This window comes from Neomonachus schauinslandi, chromosome 8 (assembly GCF_002201575.2).
Source record: "Neomonachus schauinslandi chromosome 8, ASM220157v2, whole genome shotgun sequence".
Lineage (NCBI taxonomy): Eukaryota > Metazoa > Chordata > Mammalia > Carnivora > Phocidae > Neomonachus > Neomonachus schauinslandi.
This window is the reverse complement of record NC_058410.1, coordinates 111,582,517-111,609,876: the sequence shown is the minus strand read 5'-3', so window position 1 is coordinate 111,609,876 and position 27,360 is coordinate 111,582,517. Positions and strand designations below refer to the sequence as shown.

General features: G+C 42.6%; 1 protein-coding gene across 2 annotated transcripts in view; it reads right to left on the bottom strand.

Annotated features, from left to right (window-relative positions):
• The window catches only part of BTBD9 (BTB domain containing 9), a 423,191-nt gene that overhangs the window by 64,652 nt on the left and 331,179 nt on the right, over positions 1 to 27,360 (bottom strand). For both annotated transcript variants that reach the window (XM_021684707.1, XM_021684708.1), the window contains exon 9: positions 13,779 to 13,886. In XM_021684707.1, the coding sequence (XP_021540382.1) occupies positions 13,779 to 13,886 (108 nt within the window). The remainder of the gene's footprint in view (positions 1 to 13,778; positions 13,887 to 27,360) is intronic.

Below are 27,360 nucleotides of genomic sequence, written 5' to 3'. Positions count from 1 at the left end.
GTGTGTGTGTGTGTGTGTGTGTGTGTGTGTGTGTGTGTGTGTGTGTGGTGATGGTTCCTGAACGTTCAGAAGTTGCGGACAGCCTGTAAGTTCCTTCAGAGAAGTGTTTTCCTGTCTCCTAGTATTCTCTCTCACAATGTAGCCTTTACCTACTAGGGTCACTCAACAAATATTAGACTGAATCAAAGCTGGCTGGGCTATGCATGTTATTACAGACCTAGTACTAGAGGCTACTCTGAGAAAATTGGCCTGTACTTCTAAGGGGGTAGATCCCAGTGCACCTTGAAAAATGGCTAGCTTTTTAAGAAGTAAACTTCCTCCCAGCCTAGTCCCTTATTTCCTCCCTCCTCCTAGACAGACCCAAGAAAAAGGGAATGCTGCCAGGCTACGTGGAAACAAAATACAGTGGGGCATTCAGCAAAAGGAGCAGATACCTGTATTTGGGAGGAGAAAGGTCAAAGAAGAACTCACAGGGCATTTTTGGCTGGGTCTTGAAGGGAACAGGGGTGGGCTAGAGACTTCAAGACCAGACAGAGGAAATAAAGATAATTAGCTGATCTAAAGCATGGACTCATTTGGCAACAGCAATTGGGCCAGACTCAAAGGGAAGAATGATACCAGTAAGGAGAGAGTTAAAGAAATAAAGGTGAGAAAGTTCGGTGAGAGTCAGATAAGTACGGTAGTTATATATTTGAAATCTGAACGTGAAGTCTAACAGTAGGGCAGGATATTTGAAAATGAGATGTTTGGGAAAAGCCGGTCGGATAGAGACAGAAGGCGACTCGGGCAAAGATCTGAGGTTTTTCTCAGTCGGCTGCTGGAGGTGCCTGTTCAGGGGAGTAAGGAGTCTTGGCCAGACTGCTCCCATCCGGCAACACTGTTCCAGATACCCAAAGAGCAACAGATGCAGATAGAGTACAGATTGAGGGAGATCACTAGAATAGTCTAACGGAGAGGCAGGAGGGTCTCAGTTAAGATGGGGGCAATGGGAATACAATAAAGGAAGAAAGGGTATAAAAGAAAAGACATGGTTCCTGGCCGTGCAGGGACAAGGAAGAGGCAAGAGTCAAAGGGGTAAGAGATGCCCAGGAGAAGGGGCTTACCACAAACACAAGCAAGGCCTTCAAAGGAGAGGAGCTGTTTTATGTGTTTTACGGGGAAAGAGGACAATGAGCTTACTTTTAGACAAGGTGAGTTTGCGAAGCCATTCTAGAAAGGGCCAACATTTAATGAAAAATATGAATGAAAGAGATAGCTGAAGCCAAGAGAATAAATCATATAGTCAAGGAAGAATGCCCTTTAGCTCTAAAAATTGGTTCTATGTACATGCTAGATCCCTGAATTCACAGGAACACTTTGTTTTTCTGTTCCCTTTTTTTAAAAAAAGATTTTATTTATTTATTCATTTATTCACTTATTTATTTATTTATTTATTTAGAGCATATGGAGGGGAGGGGCAGAGGGAGAAGGAGAGGGAGAAAGAGTCCAAAGAAGACTCTACGCCAAGCTCAGAGTCCAGTGTGGGGCTCAATCCCATGACCCCAAGTTCATCACCTGAGCCGAAATCAAGAGTTGGACACTTAACCGACTGAGTCACCTAGGGGCCCCTTTGCTTGTTTTAACCCAGGAAGAAAATCTGAGCCCCTTAGCACTCTGGGATAGAGCTGAGTCGACATTAATCATGGTGAGATTATGGCACTCCTCACTCGGACCCAGAGACAAACTGAGGCAGGCCACTTTAAGAAGATATGACCAAAACTACAGTTACTTTCCTTCCTGCTGTCTTTGTTCACTGACTAATAAATAGGCTCTACTTTCCTTTTTTTTTTTTTTTGCAGATGGACATGCTGACTATTCATTTTTTTTTTTTTTAAAGATTTTATTTATTTATTTGACAGAGAGAGACACAGCGAGAGAGGGAACACAAGCAGGGGGGAGTGGGAGAGGGAGAAGCAGGCTTCCCGCCAAGCAGGGAGCCCAATGCGGGGCTCGATCCCAGGACCCTGAGATCATGACCTGAGCTGAAGGCAGACGCTTAACGACTGAGCAACCCAGGCGCTCCTGACTATTCATTTTTATAAATGGATTTCTCTGATGACTGTTATTCCGGTGTCTCTGTGTGCTCAACTTGCTTGCCTTCGTTAGGGTTATGTGATTCTGACTTTAGAGGCCCACTGAGGGGCTGTCTGCATTGCTTTCTTGGCAGTGCCTGTCCCAGGGTAGGGGTTAATCAAGGCTTGGTCATGGTAAGGGGTGTCTCTGAGGCATCACTCTGGACAGTGCTGGGGCAGGACCCTCTGCAGCCATTCTGAAAGCATGGGAGGGATCCAGAGCTCCAGGACTCCGGAGTGAGGTGTGTTCTGTCAGACAAACTCTATCTGCCCTGCTGGGAGAGGTACCTGGATTGCCTGGGCAAATGGTTTAGAGTTCCTCTCCAGAGAACAAGACCAGTTTTTTTTTTTTTTTTTTTAACATTTTGCTCTAAAAATCCAGAGAAGCAATTGAAACATATTAATCTGACAAACTCAGGATTTTAAATCAAATCAATTTCCAAAGTGAAAGGGGCACATTGGCAAACAGGTTTTAAAGCACTTGGCCCCTCCATAAAGAGAAACTTCACTCTTTCAAAGAGTGGTTAAAAATAAAGGTAATGGACTTCCAGCCAGTAAGCAATTGCAAGTGATAAACTGTTACCAGGGGATCCAAGTCATTAACTTGAGGGGCAAGGGTAGATGTGGAGCCCAGAGAAAATGGGGCCTCTGGCAATGACTGAAACCGTGGAGGATGGCTGTGAATGAATCAGCGATGACAGATCAATAATGGATTAATAAAGAGAAGTACAAGGACTACATTATTAGGGTCAACGAGCAACTTTTATGCTCTCCCACAAACTCTTGAAGAGTTTCAAGATCAAACAACAGTTTGATTAACACGTATCTCCAACTCATGAAACATCATGAAGATGGACGGACTTTCTGAGCGAGCCCTGTGAAGACGACAGCTCCAGACAGCAGCAGGACACATGGAACTGACCTGTGTCATGATTAGAGACAGAGTGGTCTGCCCATCCACTCAGACAACAATGCAAGGGCTAGGTCCTTGCTAGGCTACCATGGATAAGAATAAAATGGACCATATCCCTGCTCTGATGGAGCTTACATTCTAAAGGGGAAGAAAAGCAGTAATCTAATACTATGCTAAGGAATGGGCCATTGCAAGCTGCACTATCAGCTGTGAAGGACAATAGCTCAGTTCTATGAGAGGGAATAACAAATTGCTCTGATTGAGATGGGTGATCAGGGCAGATTTTCCTGAGAATGTGGCCCTTGAGCCGAGGATAGTGGGAGTTAACCAGTCAAAGCGCAGGGTGTGGGCTCCAGATAGAGGCCGTGGCAGGCGCAAAGGCCCTGTGGGAAGGCGGAGCATGATGCATGGTGGGACATGAGAGGAAGCCAGGCTGATGTGAACACAGACAGCACAGGAAGACCAATGCAGGGAACGTCTGCAGAGGTAGGAGGGGGCCAGATTGTGTAGGCACTCTAGGCCATGTGAAGAACTTGGGCCTTTTTTTTTTTTTAAAGATTTTATTTATTTATTTGAGAGAGAGAATGAGAGAGAGAGAGAGAGAGCATGAGAGGGAGGAGGGTCAGAGGGAGAAGCAGACTCCCTGCCGAGCAGGGAGCCCGATGCGGGACTCGATCCCGGGACTCCAGGATCATGACCTGAGCTGAAGGCAGTCGCTTAACCAACTGAGCCACCCAGGCGCCCAAGAACTTGGTCTTTATCCAGAGAAAAATGGGAAGCCAGTTGAGGGTTCAAGCAGATATAAGGTCAGAATTGTCCTTGAAATGTGCCACTCTGGCTACAGTATGTAAACTTGAGGGAGGGTGCAGAGAGAACATGGTGGGGGCAATTAGCAGAGCAGAGGAGAGGAGAGAGATGATGGTAGTTGGACTAGTGTGATCTTGATTGATTTTTGTCATTTGGAATGTAATATTAGTATGAAAGTTATTCCACAATGAAAGAAAAATCTTTCTGACCATGCACATTTTAAGTGTGCTCACACAGCTCACTGAGAAAGTTTTACTGAGGTCTGTTTATTTTTTTAATAACATGCATAGAAAAAATGATTATCTTCACAGAGTAGGGAAAAGAGCTCTCAGCTTCTTCCTTCTGATCATTTTCTATCCAAGGGGACTTCATGTCCTTACTGATCCTTCACCTGTCAAATGTTGTGGGTGGGGAGAGGCCTCCCCACTGGTGGTCCACAGAACCTGTTGATAGCTCTGAATTTAGAACTTGGTTCACCTGCTTAGCATCAAAATCTACTTTCCACGTGGCTCCCAACATATGGGTAAAGTATTGCATGAAAATTTTCTGTAGAGCAAAAGATAAATGCCTTCTCTAGATGGGTAGGTATGAGTCACTGACTCCTTACTGATGATTTCTACTCCAAAATATTCATCTACTTCTGGTACTATATAATCCCATAACAACAGTTTGATTAACACGTATCTCCAAGTCTGTTCTAACAGACAGAAGCCTTCTACAGGGCAGGTTCTGATATCTCCGCCTCATTAGCCCAGGGGACTGCCTACTGTCAGACCTGTCCTCCGTGTGTGTATGTGTTTTATCTGAATTGTTACTTTTTTCTTTTTTTTTTTTTTTTGCCATTCACATTTTGCCAGGTGCATGTTTCTTTATCATTCAAGTTCTAAAACTCGTGGCAAAATTGACACCAATGCTTTTGCCCTTTAAAAAAAAAACACAGGAAAGAACATGACTGGCTTTTTTCATTACTGTCAAAACCTGTGTAGAAAAATGGAATTAAGTCTGAAAAGAGGAAAATAAAATCTCCATTGAGCCTTTTTACAGTGACAATAACACAACTAGAGCCCATTAATTGGCTCTCTCTTTAAGAAGGAGCAAGCAAGCACACTCCTCCAAACTCGCAGGGACAGGCATCCGGGCGGGTAAGGGTAACTGGCTGTTAGCACAGCAGAGACTTGCAAGAAATAGTAATATTTCAGTACAGGATCTCTGCCACAGCCAAGAGCTGCAATCCCATCCTGGAGACTAAAACTTGACACTTTGTATGAACTTCCTCTGTCATTGGTCTCAATGGTGGAGACATTTCCTTCTTTAAAACCCACTTTCATTCTATTGCATCACATTAACAGGGCAAGCCCTCTAGGCATAACCCCTAGGTCACATGGTTAGCAGCGACCTCCCGGAACCAGCCCAAGATTTTTGTTTTGTTAAGTGTCAGGCTAAGAAACAAAGCTGGCGGAAAGAAAGCTTTCTCAACTTTAGCACTGACAATGGCCAAGAAGATGCACAAAATCACAGGCAAGGTAAATGGTCCAGGTTCAAACGTCTCATTTTTCAATCTTGCTACACTTTGGAAGAGTTTTCTGAGGCTGTAACTCTCCACCTTTAATTTATTCCGTTGTCCTCAACCACTGCAGCACTTAGAAAAAGAAACATGACTCCCTTTCTAAGATTCCTGGTGAATAAATAGCATCAGCACAGAAACAGACCCCAGAACAGAAGGTTGTCCTTCCCCAGGACTAAATGACAGTATACTCAGCAAGGGGGACACAGATATTCTGTGATATTAATATCATCATACTGAAGACCAGGGAGAAGGTGAGGTGACCCCACAGAAGCCTTTCCAGGTGACACAGAGGCTGTCAAAATGCTTCTCAGGGAAGGCACAGGGGAGAAACTTTCTCAAGTTAAGATGATGTGGAAACTACCTGACCCACAGGGGTGCTCCAAGGTCTCAAGGAGGCCGGGCCCCTCTGAGAGGGGAAACCCTGGATGGAAATGGACTTTTGAAGCCCTGGGGAAAGGCAAAAGGAGGAAGTACTCTCACAGAACTGGGCCTTAAGAGGCCCAAGGGGAGAAGCAGCATAAGGAAAATGTGACTCAGGTGTCCTTTTCAGGGAAGCACAACTTGTGCTTGGGGTAAGTGGCTTCAAGGTTCCAAAAAGCTACTAGGATATTGCTATGGACAGCACTTATTTAATTTCTTTAATTTATAGCTGGCAGTGAATAAACCATGCCACTCTGCCAACATATGCTGCTCAAATAACAGCAAGGACAAACTACAAATCTACAGAAACATTTATGACTGCAGCAAGAAAAAACATCTTTTTCAAAAGAAGTCATCTTTTTGATTGTAAAAGAAATATATGTAAATTGGTCAAAAATATAGAAAACTAGAAATAATTCACATAATCCCAGTACACAGAGGCAGCCATTAACAACATTTTGGTGTATTTCCATCTGGCTTTCTTCTTCCATATTGTTTTTCCTACTTGTGAAAATACTTGTATAGTTTTGTACTCTGCTTTAAAAATATCTTACTATATAAGTATTTTCTTAAGTTATTAAAAACTCTTGACAACATTTTTAATGAATACTGAGGTTGGAGAATAAAACTTATTTAGGAGGGAATCCAGATAGTATATCTGGCAGGCAGATAGCTTGTGTGAAAATTCAGCTAAAAACTAAAAATCCTAGGTAATTCTCGATTATGGCTATAGAATACTTAAGTGGAAAAAGAAAAATTGCAGTAGTATCAATGATCAATTCTTTATAGCTAGTAATTTATATTTGCCAAAATGTTTGCCAAGGGCATAGTCTTGGAGCGATGATGGCCAAGATGACTAGTACTTCTATGGACAAAATTGTCAGTCATCGAGACCACGACCAAGTGAAGAAATGGTTAAAAAATGAACATGAATAGAGTCAATATGTTAAGGAATATATGCTGGCAGTAAACACGACAGCTCTGTAACACGAGGAAGGGATAGCTAGGCACAAGGAAGAAAGGAAAAGGATTTGGGGTCATGGGGGAGTATCAACAGCCCATGTAGTAGAGCTTTTGGGGATTCAGGCTGAAGATGGATGACATACACTGACCTTTCTCCCTTCCTGGAAACCAGTGAGATGACATCAAAGAAATACAAATGGAATACACTCATAAAGGTGTGGCAAACTGGAGGGAAAGATATAAGCAAATTAGGATTTGGGGGAATTTCTAGAAAATGGCAGGTGGATGAAATATTATTTATAAATCTGAGGGAGCAGGGTAGATTTCCATATTGAAGCAAAGTAAGCAGGGTAAATCAAAATAGTCCACATCCAGTCATATCACTGTGAAATTTAACACCTCCAACAATGAGAAGATTCTAAGACTTCTACAGGGAAAAATACATTACTACAAGTAATAAGAATCAGATTCTATGAGATTTCTCATCAGTAACATTAGATGCTATTTGGCAATAAATCCAAGCTTTCAGAAATCTGAAGGAACTGAGTTCTATACCCAGTCAAACTATGATTCAGGCATGCAAGATTCTGAAAATTTGCCTTTCACATAGCCTGTTTCTGAAAACAATTCTGAATACATTTACTCTGTGCAATGCCTATGAGAGATCTTGACTGAGACCCAACAAAGTCCTTTGGGCTTCGGATTCACCCAGGAGAGAGAAAGAAAACACTATGCCACTAGAGTAACAGCAGGCATATCTCCTTAGTGGGAGTCCCTGCAGTGGTTGATACCACTGAATAGGAGCTATTCCCACTGGCATGCAAGATGACAGCTCAGGTAAGAGTGGGCAGGTGTGGAACCACTCTGGCTCAGAAGCCTCATATTCCAAATTGAAACTATTATCTCTTGTAATAGCTCCATAAACAAAGATCCCAGAATTTTCACAAGGGATGTGCCTAGTCACAAAAGTCATCACACTTGGGAAACCCAAAGCTATGGCTTCCAACCAGATATTTACAGTCCTCCCAGGCCAGATGCAATTACCAATCAGGGGTAATTTTCATCATAAGCAATGTTGCCTAATAGCTGACATTCCATTTCTATCAGGTTTTCAGGGGAACAGATCTAAAAAGGTAACAGGGCCCAAGGTCAGTATCTCATTGCCAAGGAAACAGGGTTTTGTTAACCCTTTACCCACATCTAAGAAAGAGTGAAACCAACCTAGATAGGAAAGAAAAAGAAATTTTAGTTATATAGTAGGCCTAGGAAGCAGTCTGTTTAAAATTAACCAATGAACAAACAGTACGCCTCAGAAACCTCTGTAAATAGGAAAAAGAGGCAATTAGAAACTCCAAGAAAACAAAAAGCTAGCTAATATGAAGCTATTTGTTATATGGGGAATAATTCTGAGCACTTGTAAGAAAATCAAATCCATTTGATAACATAGTACAATTCTTCCAAGAGGGACACAAGTTTAGTGACATATTTCCCTCACTATACTAATCCAAGGAATTACAGATCTGCAGTGAACAGTGTTTACATAATCATAATATCATAATGAGCTTTTAGTCGTTTTCCCTTTTCAAGACCAATTTATAGTTAACACGTGGAAGGCTTAACTATAAGTTACAGAACAGAAAATAAGTGTCGTAAATCTTTACAATGTCAATGTGGTGGGACAGTTAACAGAAGATGGGGAGAGAGAAAGGGAGATGTAGGGTGGTAATTTCTTCATACATAGTAGGGAGTCAAGGATTACTATCTACAATTGATGGATCAAAATATAGAGGTTTAAGTATATTGTTTAATTTTAAAAGGTAAGTAGTTAGCAGAACTAAAGAGAAAAATGTAATAAAAAATGAGAAGTTAAGTGAGCTAAATTCCTCATTTTTTATAGCGAGGAATTAGTAAAGCTGATAAATTAATAAACACAGGTATAAAAATATTACTTATAGTTGAGCCATTATAAAAACTAAAAAAAATAGTCAAAAGCAGTTACTTCTGAGGAATGGAGCAGAAGATGGGAAGGCAAAATTTTACTTTTCACGTATATCTTTCTGTATTGCTTAAATTACTTTTCCATGCATGTTTTACATTTATAATAAAAAAAGCCAATGTTGGTTTCTTACTGTATCGACACAGATTTAGGGTTCAACAGTAGAGAAAAGGAATCAAAGATTGGAAGGTGAAGTCTTTTGGAATAAGGCTAAAGGGTATAGGATTAGATGATGTGAAAAAGGAGGGGTAAAAAGTAATTTTATAAAATCAGTTAGTACATTTGCAACAACGTGGATAAATGGCAAGGGCATTATGCTAAGTGAAAAAAGTCACACAGAGAAAGACAAATACTGTATGATCTTACTTAAACGTGTAATCCTAAAAAAAAAAAAAAAAACTTATGGCAACAGAGAAAAGGGTGGTGGTTGCCAGAGGGTTGCGGGGGGGATGGGTGAAGGGGATCAAAAAGCACAAAGTTCCAGTTACAAGATCAATCAGGTCTGGGGATGGAATGTACAACATGGTGACTACAGTAAATGCATATATGAAAGTTGCTACGAGAGCAGATCTTAAGAGTTCTCATAGCAAGAAAGAAAACTGTGAGGTGACAGATGTGTTAACTAACTTACTGTGGTGATCACTTTGCTGTATGTATCATTATACTGTACACCCTAAACTCACACAATGTTATGTATCAGTTATTTTTGAATAAGCTGGAAAAAACCTCAAATCAGTGTATACAAAAACATGGTTATCTGTGATAGAAAAGCCTTTATCCTGAGAGTAAAACAAACAAAGCTCCAACTGTAGCAGAAAGGACTTAGCATAGCAATAAAGGAAAATATCCTGCTCCAGGAGTAGAGGGTCTTACGAGGAGACACTGGGGAATCTCATTCCCTAGTTATTTTTCAGAGGACAGCAAAAATCTGTCCTTTGATTTCTTGACTAGGTAGAATGCTATCAAGAGGCATGGCTGTGATCTCTAAAGATCCTATAGAATTTCGTTTATAACATGATTCACATACTTTATTTCAAAAAAAAAGGAGGCTACAATTTCTGAAGCTAATAGAATCCTCTCTTGAGGACTGCTCTGGAGTATATTAGTTAAAAAGTAAAGGCTTTGGGGTGTCTGGGTGGCTCAGTTGGTTAAGCGTCTGCCTTCGGCTCAGGTCATGATCTCAGGGTCCTGGAATCGAGCCCCACATCGGGCTCCCTGCTCTGCGGGAGGCCTGCTTCTCCCTCTCCCACTCCCCCTGCTTGTGTTCCCTCTCTAGCTGTGTCTCTCTCTGTCAAATAAATAAATAAAATCTTTAAAAAAAAAAAAAAGGAAAGGCTTTCCTCTTTTATTGTCTGCGTATCTTCTACTATATTTCCTAACACCTAACTCAAAAATGAAAGGCACAATAGATTCAGGTTACGCCTCCAAACATAAAGTCATAACCTTAAGTTCCATCGATTCTTAGGGGGTTAAAAGGTACTTGCCTTCTTGCTACTATTCTTGTTCTTATAATATATTATTTATTTATTAATCTGTAAAAACATGTATCGCTGTAGCATATAAGTGTTAACGCAGAAGGTTAAAAACATATAAATTATTTAAATCTACCAACTAATGGAAACAAAATACAAAAAGAAGTGGGGGAAAGATGTTGATGACTTAATACAAAGCTACTGGTGGCTGGGAGGTGGCGCCTGGGTGGCTCAGTTGGTTAAGTGTCTGCCTTTGGCTTAGGTCATGATCTCAGGGTCCTGGGATCAAGCCCAGCGTCTGGCTCCCTGCTCAGCGGGGAGTCTGCTCCTCTCTCTGCCTCTGCTGCTTCCCCTGATTGTACTCTCTTGCTCTCTTGCTCTCGCTCTCAAATAAAGAAATAGATAAATTAAAAAAAAAAAAGCTACTGGGAGGGATCTAATGAGTGAACGCATTTTTGAATCAAGAAAAAACCATTTAAATAACTATAAAACCATTATGATATATACCTGGGTCAGCAGTTAGCCAACCGGTTCTTGTTAAAAACTCATACTGTACCACACTTTCAGTAGGGGAACATAAAGAGATGAGGCATCTAATTTATAACACATAAAATGACAACAAGATGGGTGATGGTAACCAGTGAGATGTGGAAAAGATGGGGAAGCAGAGGGTCTGGCCTGTGAGCTGTATACTCAGTGAGCAATGGCTCTGAAAAGATAAATGGGCAGTTGTTCATGGGCCTGTAAGGCCTTCCTGTTATATAAAACACGTTCTAGGCGCTTGGAAATGAGCTAATCATTTCATTTCCCTGTTTCCATCATTTAGCTGGGCTTAGCCCTCTTTAGTAAGGCTTCGTGGTACAATGAAAAGAGCCCTCCATTTTCTCTTTTATAAAATGAGGACAATATTCCACAAGGTGTTTTATGTTCAGGACAAAATGAGACAAAACACACCAAAGTCATAGAATACGGGTTACTCAATAATTGTTAGTTTTCTTATCCAACGGCAGAGACGGCTACGAGATGTGTGCTCTGCTGAGAAGTAGCTGCTCAGCCAGAACTATGGTTTCCAGCCCTACCAGCATCTAGTGTGGTAAATGACTGCTTCTCCTCAATCGCATGCCAGTGGAAGGGACGGTCACTACATCCAGGCCAAGGCTGTTCAGAAGAACCAGGTGTACCTTTTCTCTGTTCTTTCCCCATTTGCCAGCTAGATGCAGATGATGCTGATGAGGCCCCAGAAGATGGCAGAGCCACCAGAAGGAAGATGCCTGGGTTCCTCAGTCACCTGTGGAGAAGAGCCACCTGACAACCAGGAACGCCCATACTCCCTGCTACATGACTGAGAAATAAACTACTGTGTTAAGGCACCGGAATATTGAGGCCACTTTCTGTTATAGAATCAGGTTATGCCTGAATCTATATCATTCCCAGGGTTAACTTTAAATATTTCTCTCATCTCAGTGCCAACTACACTGTTACCTAAACGAAAGAAAGCTTGGGTATCCTAGGCCTCTAGTCATTTAATGCATATGGCTTTCGGGCTCCGTTTGCATTTACGTTGTTGTGGGGGGAAGCTAGGAGGATCCTGTGGGTTCTGAGTCTAGCAAGTGTCACCTTAACCAATGGAAGCATTAAACGTGCTCTACGCTGATTACGATCATAACGATGGTAAGGGTGTCAGACATTGCATCAAACAAGTCATCATTAATGCTGTTATGAAATCTTGGCCAAGTAAGTCCACAAAAAGATGTTCGACATCATTCGCCGTGAGGAAAATGCAAACCGAAACCACCACTTCACTCCCACCAAGATGCTGTGAACAAGGAGATAGACAGTAACAAGTATTGGCAAAAATGCGGAGAAATTAGAACCCTCCTGCATTGCTGGTGGGAATGCAAAATGGTGCAGCTGCTGCGGAAAAGTCTGGCGGTTCCTCAAAAACTTGAACACAAAGTTACCATAAGGCCCGGCAATTCTACTCCCGGGAATATACTCAAGAGGACTGAAAATATATGTTCATACAAAGACTTGCACGGGAATGTTCATAGCAGAAATACGCATTTTAGCTAAAAAGTGCAAACAGTTCCAATGTTCATCCACTGATGAATGGATAAACAAAATGTGACATGTATATTTTCCATAGGATAGAATATTATTCAGCCATAAAAAGGAATGAAGTGCTGATACATGCTGCAACATGAATGAAGCTTGACAAAAGTATATGTTAAGTAAAAAAAGCCAGAAGAAAAGATCACATACTATATGATTCTGTGTACAGGAAATGTCCAGAATATGCAAATCCATAGAAAAAGAAGGGAGATAACCAGGCTGTGGGAACCGGAAGGAAATGGAAAGACTGCTAATGGGTAGGAGGTTTCCTTTTGGGGGTGATGAAAATGTTTGAAACATTAGATAGTAGGGATGATTGCCCAACTCTGTGAATACACTAAAAACCACTGGATTGTACATTTAAAAGGGGGAATTATATGGTATGTGAATCATATTTCAATAATAAAAAAAGAGAAATCTTCAGGCGCCTGGGTGGCTCAGTCAGTTAAGCGGCTGCCTTCGGCTCAGGTCATGATCCCAGGGCCCTGGGCTTGAGCCCCACATCAGGTTCCCTGCTCAGTGGGGAGTCTGCTTCTTCCTCTCCCTCTGCAGGCCCCTGCCCCACTTGTGCTCTCTTTCTCTCTCTTTGTTTCTCTCTCAAATAAATAAATAAAATCTTAAAAAAGAAAAAAAAAAGAAAGAAAGAAATCTCAGCTATTTGCTTTATCTTGCCTCCCAGAGAATCTGGCTCTACCCAAAAAAGAGCTACTGAGCTCTTTTTAGGTAATGACTGAGAAAAGGTATGATTCCAGGATTCTGGGAATGTGCTAATTTTGATCGGAGTGAGTTATATGGGTATATACACATGTAGTCATGATCTCAGGCTGTTCAGAACCCATAGGATCCTTCCTCTTAGCTTCCCCCCACAACAATGTAAATGCAAACGGAGCCCCAAAGCCATATGCATTAAATGACTAGGGGCCTAGGATACCAAGCTTTCTTTCGTTTAGGTAACAGTGTAGCTGGCACTGAGATGAGAGAAATATTTAAAGGTAACCCTGGGAATGACATGAGGGTGGGGAACGGAGTCCCAGAATAAGTACTAAAGTGTGTATTGCATTGGCAAAATTCTGTAAGGAAGAAAACAGTTCTAAAGGGGTAGTGTGTGGTATCAGGGGTGGGGACCCAAGAGAGAACTGCAAATGGAAATCCTTCTTTTCCCTGCTCGGGGACATGTCATTTCCAAGAGTCAAGTTCAAACAACCAAACAAGGAAAGCTTGTTTGATCACATAAAAAAAATAAATTCTCATCAAAGTACTTAATAGTCAAAACTGAAGTAAAGGATCATCAGTATGTTTTCAACCTCCAACTAAGAATCTAATTTGGTGATTCCATGAATCTTCATTAGAACCTTCTGAATCCATCAGAAAGACTGTCTTTAAATTGGAAACAATTCTGTGAAAAGACAAAACTTACTTGCAGGAGACTTTAGTTCTGTCGGCCACCATGGTCCACTGTTGCTGGTTGGTGGAGACCTCAACATAGTAGCTGTAGCTTCGGTCATCGCAGTCCCAAAGTAGTAACCTGAACAAAGGAAAATACATAAGAACGCTGTGAATGTTCTAACTGGCTCTTTCCTAATGCTGTTGGCATAAGGAAATCCATGTCTACTTTAGCCCTCCTTCCTGCCTCCTTCCCCCCCACCCCGCCCCACCCCCAGTGCTTCCAGGCTGGAGAAAAGAAGTGAATCCCCGGCAAAAGTCTGGTGACACGAGGTGGAGTCAGCGTGCAATGAAAGCCATGTCTCTTTAGGAACTTCTTTCACCAGTCACCCAATCTCAGGCAGCCCTTGTCCCCTGAGTGGCAATGCTCTTTGGGTTGGCTTATCCGTGAGAAGATGTCCCCAAATCCTCCCTCCTGATTGATCTCCAGTTGGCTGGGCTGACCAAAGGTAATATGCTTGAGACTAGTGTTCATGGGGGGATTCTGTGCTTCCTGACTGATAATAACTAGTATGCCCCAATGACCTCAATTATTATGTTTTAGATTCCCTCTCATTCTTAGCAGACTTCTTGCACAGCTGTGGTACAATGATCTGATTTGAAGATACAAACAAACATATATTCGTTAGTAAAACTTTCTTATTATTTAGAGATTACTTGGGTTCTGTTTCTCATATCTCCTTTTTAGCTCAGATAAGAACCTGAGCATTGACTATGTGATTCCATTTACATGAAGCTCAAAAGAGACAAAATTCATCGCTGGTGACAGGAATCAGAACAGTGGTTACCTCTGGGAGAGGTAATGCTTGCGAAAGGGGGTGAGGGAACCTTCCAGGATGCTGGAAGTGTGCTGATTCTGACCAAGCGGTAGTTCATGGGTATGCACACAGTAAATATCCAGTTGATTTGTGCCCTGTATGTGTGTTACTCCTCAATTAAAAAAAAAAAGAATAAGAGAAAAGAATCTAAGTATTGTAATACAGGATTAGACAACAGTCCAGCATTTTGCTTCTGAAAGTGCCACAGTGGCAGGAAATGAGAGGCCATTGTTCTCTGATTCAGCCTCAAAAAGAAAAAACAAACAAAGAATTATGATTTCAGCCTCAAAAGTCCTTCTCATACAGAATATCTATCTATTTTTTTACATTCCGTCACGCACATTTGCTTCTTCCAATGGCCAGAACAGACAGTGAGCCGGGGGTGCCTATGTCTTACTGATCCTTCTATACCCACGTACTCAGTATGGTGTCTCACCGAGCCTACATTCAATGAATATTTATTTGTAACAACAGTAATAATGATGATTATTACTATCATAGTGGCCAACATTTCTTTAATGCTTATACTGTGTACCAGGTCCTATGTTAGGTGCTCTATATAATTTATCTTATTAAGGGCTTCCAAAATCCCCTTAGCAAGCATTATTATTCTCATCAAATTGCAGATGGTGAGAGTAAGGCTTACAGCTGTTAAGTAACATGTCTATGCTGAAACAGTGCTGGCAGATAGAGGGTTCGAACCTGGTGTCCTGGCCAAAGCCCATTTCTATCATCCCTTTGCTGAGTGCTTCCTTTACTCCCCATTTATGGACCTGGGTCCCAATTTACAATCCACAAACTATCACTCTACAAAAGTAGTTCATATTATTTGCCCTTGATCTTGCAATGATAATCAGTAAAAACCCTTTGCACAAGCTCAGTTTAGTGTCACCGATAACGCTGTTAGTGGAGATTAGAAATGACACTGTGTTCCCCTTACCTTTTGTTCCTTGTTTTCAAGTGTAATTTCGTTTGCTATCAATGACGAAACCCACACTCCCTAATATTTTGGAATTCATCTTTTAAGTAAAGCAGAAACACATTCCACCTTAATTCACCCGAGTAGTCCCCGCAATTCGCCTGGGTATTTAATCTCTCAAAGTACTCTGAATGAATCAGACAGGGTCCCACCCTATTGTTTTTAGGTGTCTAATAATTCTGCTCTCAGATTATACCAGCTTGCCTGATAAGAAAGTGAATCATTTCCCTCATTAGTCATTTCCTCGAATATTATTCTAGTTTCTTAGAACTTTTATGCAGTTAGCCTGTTAATTTACATTTATGTTGAGTCACTTTTAAAAGTGTAATTTTTATTTCTATGTTTGTCTAGCTCTTATAAAAATTATAGAAAGACTGTTGATCTTCTCATTAAAAAAAAATTCTACTCCAAACATAAGGATTCTGTTCATAGTGTATGTTTCAAACATGTTCTGGACTGAAATAATTTACAACTCTGCCAGAGTAGATTAAAAACAAGAAAACAAATCTTCAAATTAATTAATCATTCTCTTTACTTAACAACGCTGGTATGACAGGCTTTTTGGGAAACAATGCTGAGGCTATCTCCCCAATGGGATTTTAGATTATTTGTGGAGAGCCAGGTTTATCATAATCCCTATCCTTCTGGATAATCATGAATTAGTGTTTCTACCAGTGTATCCAAAGGAAAATAATCAGGCCCTTTTGGGATTGAATCTAACCAGATCTCAAAATATTTCATGGAAAAAGACTGCCCTGAGGAGATGGGATATGAAGAAGATAAAAAGGAAGACCAATTATAAGTAAGTATCACAAATGCTCTAGTAGAAATTCCTGGAGTGAGAGGATATTAAAAGAATTTTTAAAGTAGTGCATATTTTGTCCCTTAGTAGCTTTTTCTATAAAGTCCTCCAACTTGTTCAAGACAGATTTTTATTTTAAAATGAAGATCACCTGTGATTCTAGTAATTCTGTAAACACATACAGTCTGTGCAAATTATTTGGAACTTGTTTCTTTCGCTTAATGATTTATTATGAACACCTTTCTTTTGTATCTATCAAATTTGCTTTCTCATCGTATGTACTGGCTTCACAGAATTTCACCTTATGGATGTCCTACGATTTATTTAATCAGTCTCTTATTACTGGACAGTTAGGTAGTTGGTAATATTACATTGCTAGGAAAACTCTGTGATGAAACGTTCTTACGCTAAATCTATGACCACTGCCTGTAAAGTTTCTGTAAGTGAAACTCCTGGGGCAGAGTAGGTGAGGCCTTGATACGTATTACAAAAGGCTACACACCTCTCCCCTCCCCCAAACAGAAGTCTGTACTAGTTTATACTCACATTACCCGCCATGTATAACAAATGCCTGCTTCTGTGCGTCATTGCTGATATTGTGTATTATGTTTAAAAATACTGACAATTTTTTTTTTTTTAAAGATTTTATTTATTTATTTGAGAGAGAGCACATGAGAGGGGGGAGGGCCAGAGGGAGAAGCAGACTCCCTGCCGAGCAGGGAGCCCGATGCGGGACTTGATCCAGGGACTCCAGGATCATGACCTGAGCTGAAGGCAGTCGCTTAACCAACTGAGCCACCCAGGCGCCCAAAAATACTGATAATTTGATAGATGAAATCTATGTCATTAATTTGCAGCTTTTTACTTATCATTGAACTTGAACACTTTACCCATTTTCTACCTATATTTATCCTTTTGTTAATGACTTACAAGATGCCCTCTATATTTGAAGGATATTAATCTACTGCCTATCATAGTTTGCATGCTGAAGATATTAATTTTTATTAGCTCAGTCTATCGATCTTTACTTCAATACTTTCTCCTGGCCTACATGCTTTTCTCTGACCAGCAGCCAAACGCACACAGTGGTTGAGACATCACCTTTCTATTCCTCTATTAAGAGTCCCTGGGGACTGGAAATGTGGGGTCATGGTGACTCCTGAGTGGAAAAGGGACACTGATGGACCTCAGGTGATCAAGCCACCTACACTTTGGAGTTTTTAAGAGAGATTCTAATTCATGTGCCTGGATGAATATTTGCTTGGAATTTAGACTTAGCCAGGAATGAAAATCCCTCTGTTGATTCAACTGAAGAAAAGCAAGCACAGTCTAAGGACACTAAAGGAAAAATTGGCTCACTCTCTTTTTCCACGGAGAGAAATTCTGTTCAAATAAGGCACAACTGAAAAATCCACCAACTCCCTCACTTCTTCCCTTGCCAGCAGTCTGTTCCCATGTCTGTGTACCTACAACAACAGAGGTACTTCTGATTTGTAATCTGCTGAGGAACGTTTACTCAGGGAGCTGACTCAGGACAGACACACTCCCTCTGACCTTATTGGAGAGGCGCTTCTTAAACACATCCCCCTACATCTAACACACCTCCACCCAGACATCAGAAGCCATTTCCAGAAGGGGCTGGATAAAGGAAGCCACTGGCCAGGATCTATTGATGCAGATCAGGTCTTACTTGGCTGTTGCCACAAACCCCTCTCCCTAACGAGCACCGCATGAAACGACCGGTGATATTAAACGTTGTCTCCTCCATCTTCCTTCAGTCTCATTGTGGAGTTCTCTTAAAAGCATTGAAGTGCTGGGCTTTTTTTAATTGATTAGCAGATGTGATTTTGCTTACATCTTCCATAAATGCTCTGGCTGGCTGCATACCATTGATTACCGGGGTTCAGTTTACAGCAACTAATTGCTCTCCTTGCTGGTGTTTTGATACAAAATTCAATAGTGAATATGTTTTCAAAACTCTTGTCTTTGCGGCTTGAGTCAGAAGTGACTTGAGGCAAACCCAGTGGACTGAGTTTTCCCTTCTTTAAAATAATTGCTCTCTCATCAGTCTGTGAAGAAAGTTTCCAAATTGTAGCATTCTAATTGGAAAGTCTGCATTATGCATGTGATGACAAACTATGTTGTGCTGAATGGCATTTTTTTCATCCCTTTCTTAAGGGATTAATTCTGTGCCAGATTGGGAACAGTGCTGAGGTTTAAACAGTTGAGATCAACAGCTTCCCCACTGAATTGGTGTCTTTTAGGTCAGCAGCAAGTATCTGTTTTGCCTGTTTCTAACTGTCCATCACGGGAGATTCCACTGGAAGGCCCGGGACCATGTTGGCTGACGCTGCCATGTTCCTCGCTCGCGCAAAAACCCGCAACAAAGAGAAGACAATGCTGGGATATTAGTAACACACTAATTTGTTATCAAATCCATTTCTAATCTCTCAGCCAAAATCCAAGATACTCTGACCTCAAAGGTTTAGACACTAGTCTTTGTTCAAGATCTTCAGAAATTAAGTTCTTTATAAATAATCTTCTTCCGTTCAACAAATATTTACTGAGTATTGACTAAGTGACATTAGGCAAGTCACTTCACTTACTTGCACTTCGGCTTCATCCCTTGTGAAATTAAAGGTCTAGATTCGATGGTTTCTAAGGGCTCTTCCAGTTGTAATATTTTAGAATTTGCTGCAACATTAGTAGAGGTGTGGGGGCGGTGGTTAGAGTTTTTTCTTTGCATGTCTGTCCATTATACAGTGACTCTTCTCCGGGAGAACTGTTTCTGGCCTAACCCTGAGGTGGACATGGGAGGTTCCTGAGCTTGGTTTGTGCACCTGAGTACATTCTGGGAAGACACATGACCCATGCTGCACCAACTGGATTTCGTTTCTCAAGAATTGAGAATTATGTGAGATTCCGGCTTAATTGGCCCTGTTCGCTTAAAATGACATGATGAAAACATGGCCCTTCGGGGGTGACACTCTTTCACCAGAGGCACAAAGAGACAAAGAAAGTCATCTGCAATGAGAAGCAAAGAAGACAGAGGATGTGGCCCAGGGAGGGGTCATCTTGGCTCCTGGCAGGATTCCAATAGCTGATTTAGCTCTCTGTGAGGGCCACCAGAGTTTCTGCCCTAGTATTCTACGAGAAATCTCCCCATCTTTTTAATAAACCTGCCATTTATGGCTTAAGCCATCTTTATGTGGTTTCTGCAGCTTGGAACCAAAGAGCCTAAGATAAGCTCCTAGCACAGTGCCCGAGATGGAAAAGCCACTCAACAAAGAGCAGAGGTTCCCATGAGATGAGGGTGACAATGATGACATGAGGGCTCCAGGACCAGAGAGACAGGAGGTGAGGAATAGGGATGGCGAGGAAGCTTGCTTTGGATGGAGATCTTCATTCAAGTATGAAAGAAGATTCTTGGGGTGCCTTAGTGGTTCAGTAGATTAAGCCTCTAACTCTTGATTTCTGCTCGGGTCACGATCTCAGGGTTGTGGGATGGAGCCCCGCATCTATTTGGGATTCTCTCTCTCCCTCTCCCTCTGCCCCTCTCCCTGCTCATGTGCCGGCTCATTCTCTCTCTCTCAAATAAATAAAATCTTTTTTTTTTTTTTTAAAGAAGAGGATTCTCTCAATGGAAGCTGAGAGTGGCAGGGATGCATTGTGGGGTGGAAAGGCAACTGGACTTTGGAGCAGGCTCTGCAGAGTCTGCCAAGCTGCAGGGAGGGAGCCCTGCAGAGACAGGGCACTCAGCGTAGTTGAGAACTCTCTTCAGCAGTGGCCCTGGGGGAGCAGGAGAGAGGAAAGCAGGGCCTCCAGGGACAAGGAGGATGCAGGGCAGGGTCAGGGAAGAGAAGGGCCAGAGTATCGGCCAGTTCTAGGCTGCTGAGGGGTTAACTGGGGCCAAACGGGGCCGACTAACTTTCAGAATAGAGAGGGACTAGGGGTCGTGAAGCAAGAGAACAGATGTGGCAGACAGGGGGGTGAGGGAGGAGGGGAAGGAACTGTGGTCACAGAGGGAATCTTCCGTGCTTTGGCACCTCACTCACAAGAGCCCAGTTCCCACTCTTCTGAGTGAGGAGCAGAAAGACAAACATTACCGTCAGAAGCTCCATTCTAATCTCTGCTCCTGAGAGGCGGAGGCGGGGCGGGGGGGGGGGGGGGGGGCGGCGGGTAGCCTGTAACAGCTGCCAGAAGGAATCATACAGCTCCGGGGGAACAACTTTCCAGGGCAGAAACTGGGACTTCCTCGCAGATGAGAGGGGCCCTCACTGTCGGTTGCCACAGGTTCAGTGATGCAGCTTCCTCCTCAGGTGGGGAGGAAGGTCAAGCTGAGACGAGCTGCTGGAGGACCATGAAGCCCAAAATGAGATTCTCAGCAGGAGACTGGAGCCAAGTAACAGCGCTGTGATCGAAAGCGTGTGAGGCAGAGCAGGTGTGAGCCCCGCAGACTGCAGACACAAGACCCCCTGAGGAGCTGCCGTCATGGGGGTCCTGCCTCAAAGTGGGCCGCAACCTCTCGGGGCAGAGGGGACACCTGCCTTCTTCTGACAGCAGGAGGAGGGAGACATGGGCTGCTTGCCAGATGGAGTGGGAGCTTGGGAGCTACGTTAGTCACAGGACATCAGAGAGCCTCCACGCTGATACTGTATAATCTCTCATGTCTAAGACACAGAGGGTGATTCCTCCAAGAGAGGGAGAAATAACGGCACTGGCTAACGATATTCTCTTGCAGTTGGAGAGGGAAAAGACAGGTGCAAGTGCTTGGTCGTCTGGCATATGTAGTTTCTGTGTTTAGTCACTGAAAAGCCCCAGGATGAAGAAAAAGTGAGGAGACAGGGCAAAGCATTACACTGGGGCTTCACAGTGTAGGCTGATCATTGAAAAAGGAGGGAATAAGAGGAGGGGCTTTCTCTATCAAATCTTACAACCCTACAGTAAAATGCAGGTAAATTCTATGAAAGTGGAGAGATGCCAATAGAGAACATGCTCGCAGGATAGGGCGATATGGATAGCTGGATGGGACAAGACTTCCCAAAAGTTTGAGACAGTACAAAACTACCCACTTTTTAATTTATTATTATTATGTTATGTTAATCACCATAAAACTACCCACTTTTAATAGCTAATTGAGACCATCACTTCACTCCTCAGAAGGATTAAGTTTTTAATTTCAAGTTTTAGGTGATAACATAAAAGGTAACCCCATGCTACCAAACAGCATGACTGCCCCTGCGATATTCAATAAACACTGAGTGCGGAACGAATCCCACCTCACATTCACACAGACCTCACTGGTTTCAAAATGTTTTTGCATACATTATCACATTTGGGGGGGAAAAAAAGACAATTTATAATCAGCACACTTCCTGCTTTCAATGCAAACCTATTTTTCTAAGTTACTTGGTTAATATTCTTACGGGGGCTAAACACCTCCCAAGCAATCTTTCACAGATTACACAGCCACTTGGCAAACCCTTTATTAATAAATAAGTTTGGGCCTAGGCTTATGATCTAGATTTCATACTATACAGTCCAATTTGATGAAAATTCTTTCATTTTACGCTTTCAATGTGGATATATGAGAAAATTCTGTCTGGGCCAAACAGCACTTGTGAGGAAAAGCAGTTTTCTTCTACTTTTCAAGGTGACTCTTTCCAATACAGTCCCTTCCTTAAGCAAGACGCTGGCCTCAAAACTGTTGGGAACCATTTCAAATGGTCTTGTTAGATTTTAAAAGGTGAAGTCTCATTATGTTACAGGCCTTTTCGGCTGTGACACGCTAAGCGGGCGTGCAGCTTTCACAGATCTTTCCCCGTGTTTAAATTCGGCATTGTCCATGTCCCTCTTGGCAGTGAAGCTGTCTTCCTTGATCGCAACAGCTTCCTCATCAGGACGCGCACACAGCACGCGCACGGCACCAGTGACATCAGCCCAATTTGGCTCACCAGCAGGATCAGAAAAGGACGTGCAAGGGGTGGAAACAGAGAGCCCCGCCCAGACCACAGGGCTTGGCTCCCTAGGTGCCAAGTCCAGCTCACTCTCCGCTGCATTTGCTAGGAAGGCTGGTCAGGGCTATTGTGATTTAAAAAGGCCAGAACTGGCTAATGGCTGAGGGCAATATGCACTTGGGTGAGGGTTTCTGTTTCCTGTCCCCAATTCTGTGAAATTATTCGCCGCAGGGTGAGAGGAAGGGGCAGACATGTTTAAGAACTCAGAGCTCCCTGATCTACCAGCTGTGTGTTAGGGAGCTTACTCCCTGGATTTGTACGCACATTTATGACCCCTGTAAGATAAAATGGCCCCAGTGTGAGTCCAACAGGTAGGGGAGTAAGGTGTCACCGGGCTCCAGGTTCCTTGTGTAACACCATCCAAAGGCCCCTTCTTCAGCTTTCGGGACCAAGCCCAGTCAGGAGGAACCACCCTGACCCTGCTTCTAGAGTGCAGGGACCATGCATGGCTAATGTCTTGGTATTCCTCATGGTCCCCAGCACACCATAAACTCTACAGAGTTGAACTGAAGGAGATATGGGGAACAGGGCAGGAGAGGATGATGGAAAGAGGAGAGGGAATTAGAGATAAATCACCCTTTCACAAAACCCAGGTAGGTCCACCCCAGCACAGCATCTTTTCATGCTCCATTATGTTACATTTCAATCTGAAACACCCCCCAGCCAGTCCTCTACCCCCACACCATTTTGGAGAGCCTCATTTAGGGAGGTAATTTATGAAATATATCAACTCTGACTGCTATTTCATCTCCTGAGCTTATTTTCCTGCCTCTCCTCCGGCCACATGCTAATACGTGTCCACATGCACACAGCCTACAAAGCACCAAGAAGCAGAGCCAAAGAGAAATTTAATAAGCTCCACGGCTCCTTTCTATTCCCTTAGGTCAAGTTTTCATAGGAATCTGTGACTGTGGGAGAACTCACAATTTAGGTACAGGTAGAGCTTTGTATTCTCTCAACCTGATGATAAAGGGAGAGAATGGAAGGGCAAAACAAAGGTGGGGAAGGCTCGACTCTGAATATTACAGGCGAGAGAACATTCCAGCAGGGCTGAACTACAAGGCAAAAAAATCTTCCTATTCAAGCATGTAATCTCTTTATTTTTGTTCTCACCAAATCTTCTCTCTGGTCTCTCTTAATGCAGCCAGTACTATTTTCCTACATCTCTCTTTCTTACCCAGCCTGACCTTCTCACCCAAATCAGATAGGGGTTTCAACCTTTGCTCCAGCTTTGAATCCTCTTCTTTTCCCCACAGGGCACAATCTATAAAGTCCTGAGCTCTTGCTGAAAATGATTTGAAAGCACTTGCCCATCCAATCCGGGGCCTCATCCTCCAACTGTACCACCTGGGCCCGCCATTGCTTGCCCCTCTTTCATGTCCTCTCTCTGCGAAATTACTGCCCCCCACCCCGCCCCCAGACGTAGTCCCCAATCTCCTATCTGTCCTGCTAGGTCCTGCACGATGAAATGCTCATCTGCCCTCTTTCCCATACTTGCCTAGTCTACATTTCCTCCCTTTCAGTCCCTTCGCTAATGAACTTCCTCCATGAAACTGTTTGGTGAAGGCTTTCACCTGAAAACAACTATGCTCTAAAACAGAAAAATAAAACCGTAATAAGTTACAAGTGCTACAGAATTAAAACACTTAAAGTAGACTATTCTATTTGAAGTCTGAGGTGTCTGACAAATCATAATCCTGCGTGCGGTACATGACTTACCACTAAAATAAACACCACATTAGTGAGACTAATAATAGCAACGTCTTCACCAATACATAAAAGTGAGAATTCTAACTATGATAAGTTCTTATAAACAGAAGATAGTTAATCAATTTAATATGTAACTATGTGATAAATCTTTTGAAGCATGGCAAGAAGCAAGAAAAAAAAGCAAAATTTTATATAATTTTTTGTAACGGCTAGAGGGGAAAAATGGCTAATTATGTTTTTCAATGGAATTCTTTTGATCACTGGCCACTTGGTACAGTTTTCTTGATCCAGGTCTTCAAAGCTAGGATCATAAGTTTTAATTCAAACGTTTTCAGCTGAACATTAGCAACTCTAACTTTTTGAGCTGCTAAACAGCTGTAATCAGATCAAACTTGTGTGGGTTACAGGACTAAAGGCTAAACACAGTTGCCATTTTTTTTTTTTTTTCCTGGAATCACCTAACCTATTTCCCCCAGAGTGGGAGGCCCCGGCAAAGGCTCCGAATGCAGAGGGGGCATGGTTCTCCCCCCTGCTGCAGAAGATGTAAGAATGCAGTTTTCTGGCTCATAAATACTCTCCAGAATTACGGAGCAGGTTCCCCTCCCTCCCACATTTGTTTGGTTGAAGGATCATCAGACAGGAAAAACACTCTCTCTTTAGAATGTATTCCATAAGAGCTGCCTTTTTAGAAACAACCCTCCCAGGTGCCAACATGAATATTCACCAGAGTGTACCGAGCACAGGGGCTGGTCTCCATGCCATGTACACTAATCCTTCAGAATGTATTCCAGGCAAGCTACCAGGGTAAAGTGCTGTACAGAACCCGGGCTTTCCGGTGATGGATACTGGATGGCTGAAAGGAGAAAATCTGAGTGAAGGAGGCAGAGATGAATAAATCACTCATATCTGTCTAAGGCCCTGCTGCAGCTAGACCTTGCCATTGTGACTCAAGCACAGCATGAGGCTGCATTAGAATACTGCACTCTGTGAATTAAACGGTTTCTTTCGTTCATCTGGCTTATCCTTTCTCATCAAGAAGAACAAACAATTATCTCCCTTCTGCCCCATAACCCTATCTGCTGACCCCCTTTGTTACTTTCTCCGTCTTCCGGCTGATAGGAAGCGCACGGACATCCCGAGAGCACTGTCCTGGTACCAGGCAGGCGCCCAGTGTGCGTGTGCGCATGTACCTTGCGTGAACACACACACACCACACCCCTCTGCATCGCTGTCCTGGCTCACATTCAGAAAGGTACAGAAAGCAGAGATTAAGAACTCTTACCAGCGAGGGAAGGAATCACACCCAAGGTGGTGAGACCTCAGATTTCCCAGGATCCTCCCACTCTGGAACCAAATCCTAAAAGTCAACATTGGTATTCATGCGGACAGGCAGAAGGAGACCTGGCTGAGGCAGCCTGTCTGAGTCACACATGAGACTGTTGTAGCCAGTGCTCTTCAGATAACCAATGTTTAGGTGTCAGAGGCTGGGAGACATCCTTGGGGTAACCTCCAAAGCTCTGGTGCTGGAATTATTCCAGCTTTTGGCAGTTTGTACCCTGATTAGCTGGGGCATTCAGGTGTTTGGGGGCTCCTGGTAGCTCAAAGGAAGAAGGAACATGAGCAGGGAAGAAGCAAACAGTGTGGCTTCAGTGACATTCTGGGCCAAACGATCCTCAGCCTCCTGGAGCACGAAAAGCCTCTGATGGACACAAGCACATTGCTAGGCAATATGGCCTAACTAGTAGTGTCAGCAAATGGGAGGCACGAGTCTCAGCTCTGCCTCTGTCTTGGAACCCTATACTCTCAGATTTATAATCTCTTACGTGGGCTGCGGGCAGAAGACAGGGAGATGAATTTTAATGTAGGTGATTTGTGGTTTTAATGTTGTTGTTGTTTTCTTTTAAATTACAAAGTAACATATGACAAATCCTTTGGTACTTTTTATAAAGTATCCACTCTAAAAAGGCATTACACTAATTGTAAAAAAAATGTAAACCAGTATTTTCAGAAATGTTCTTTAGTAGCAGAACCCTTTCACAAGCAACATCTTAGAAGAACCTCAATCTCTATAAGAGAGAAAAGTGGAAGTGCTTTACTAAGGTCAGAGTTGGGGCTGAAGTCCCGTTTGCCAGACTTCCTCCCAGCCTCTGCTTGGGTCACCCGTCAAGGCTCACCTCCTACAAACACATTAGGAAAAACCACTGGGTCATGGTATGCATCTTGTCCCTAAACAAAACACTAATATTAATATTCATACCTTTTAATAACAGGCTTATAAGTATTATTACTCACATATTGTGACACTATAAAAGGCAAATGGACTTCCCTAATTCTTTCCTTTCACCTATGGACCAGAGCTGTTAGTGAGGAAAGGAGCTGGATAGATTAAGCATTGGGAAACAGTGGCCCATAGCTGCCTATTTTTGTAAATAAAGTTTTATTGGAACACAGCCACACCCACTCAGCAGAGTTGAGCAGGTGTGACAGAAACTGTGGCTTACAAAGTCTGAAATATCCACTTCCCGGCCCTTTCCAGAGAAAGTTTCCTGGCACCAGGAACGGAGAGAAAACCAGAGCTGTTCTTTATTGAGCAGTAAAGAGTTATGGCACCAAGGCAAGAAATAAAGGTATAGTTTAAACTAAGGCTGAGCTTAGCCTAGAAATGTCTAAAATCTTTATTCTGTTGAAAGTGTTTCAAGAGATTTTCATGTAGCAAATTCTACGTGGAATTTTTGGATTCTGCTATAGTCCTAATCCTATCTTTGTTACTGTGACAACTATTCTGACCATTTTTGGCTTGCCTTTTACCCCAAATTTCTGTTATTTCTCCTAAGGGTAAAAGAACAAGAAGGGGGGGGAAGAAAGCTCCAATTAAAAATAAAAACCTGAAAACCATTCCCAAACCCTCTCTCCTCCCTGAACTGGTGAAGTGCCCAGGAGCCACATTCTCAAACTGAAGACGTGTGCACATAGTCACTGACCACTACCCTCCAGATGGCATGGGAATAATAGGATAGGATGAAGAAGTTACAGGGACGTTTAAAGTCAATAAACAATACACACACACACAAGTTATATAGTCACTGATAAGGTAGTTAATATGACAGCAATAAAATAATGTATCAGTTATAGAGGAAGATGACACCACGGGCTAAGCCACACTAATTAGGCAGACAGAGTTGAGTTGTTTATTGGTCACCAGCAAAAGATAGATTTGTATGGATCTATCC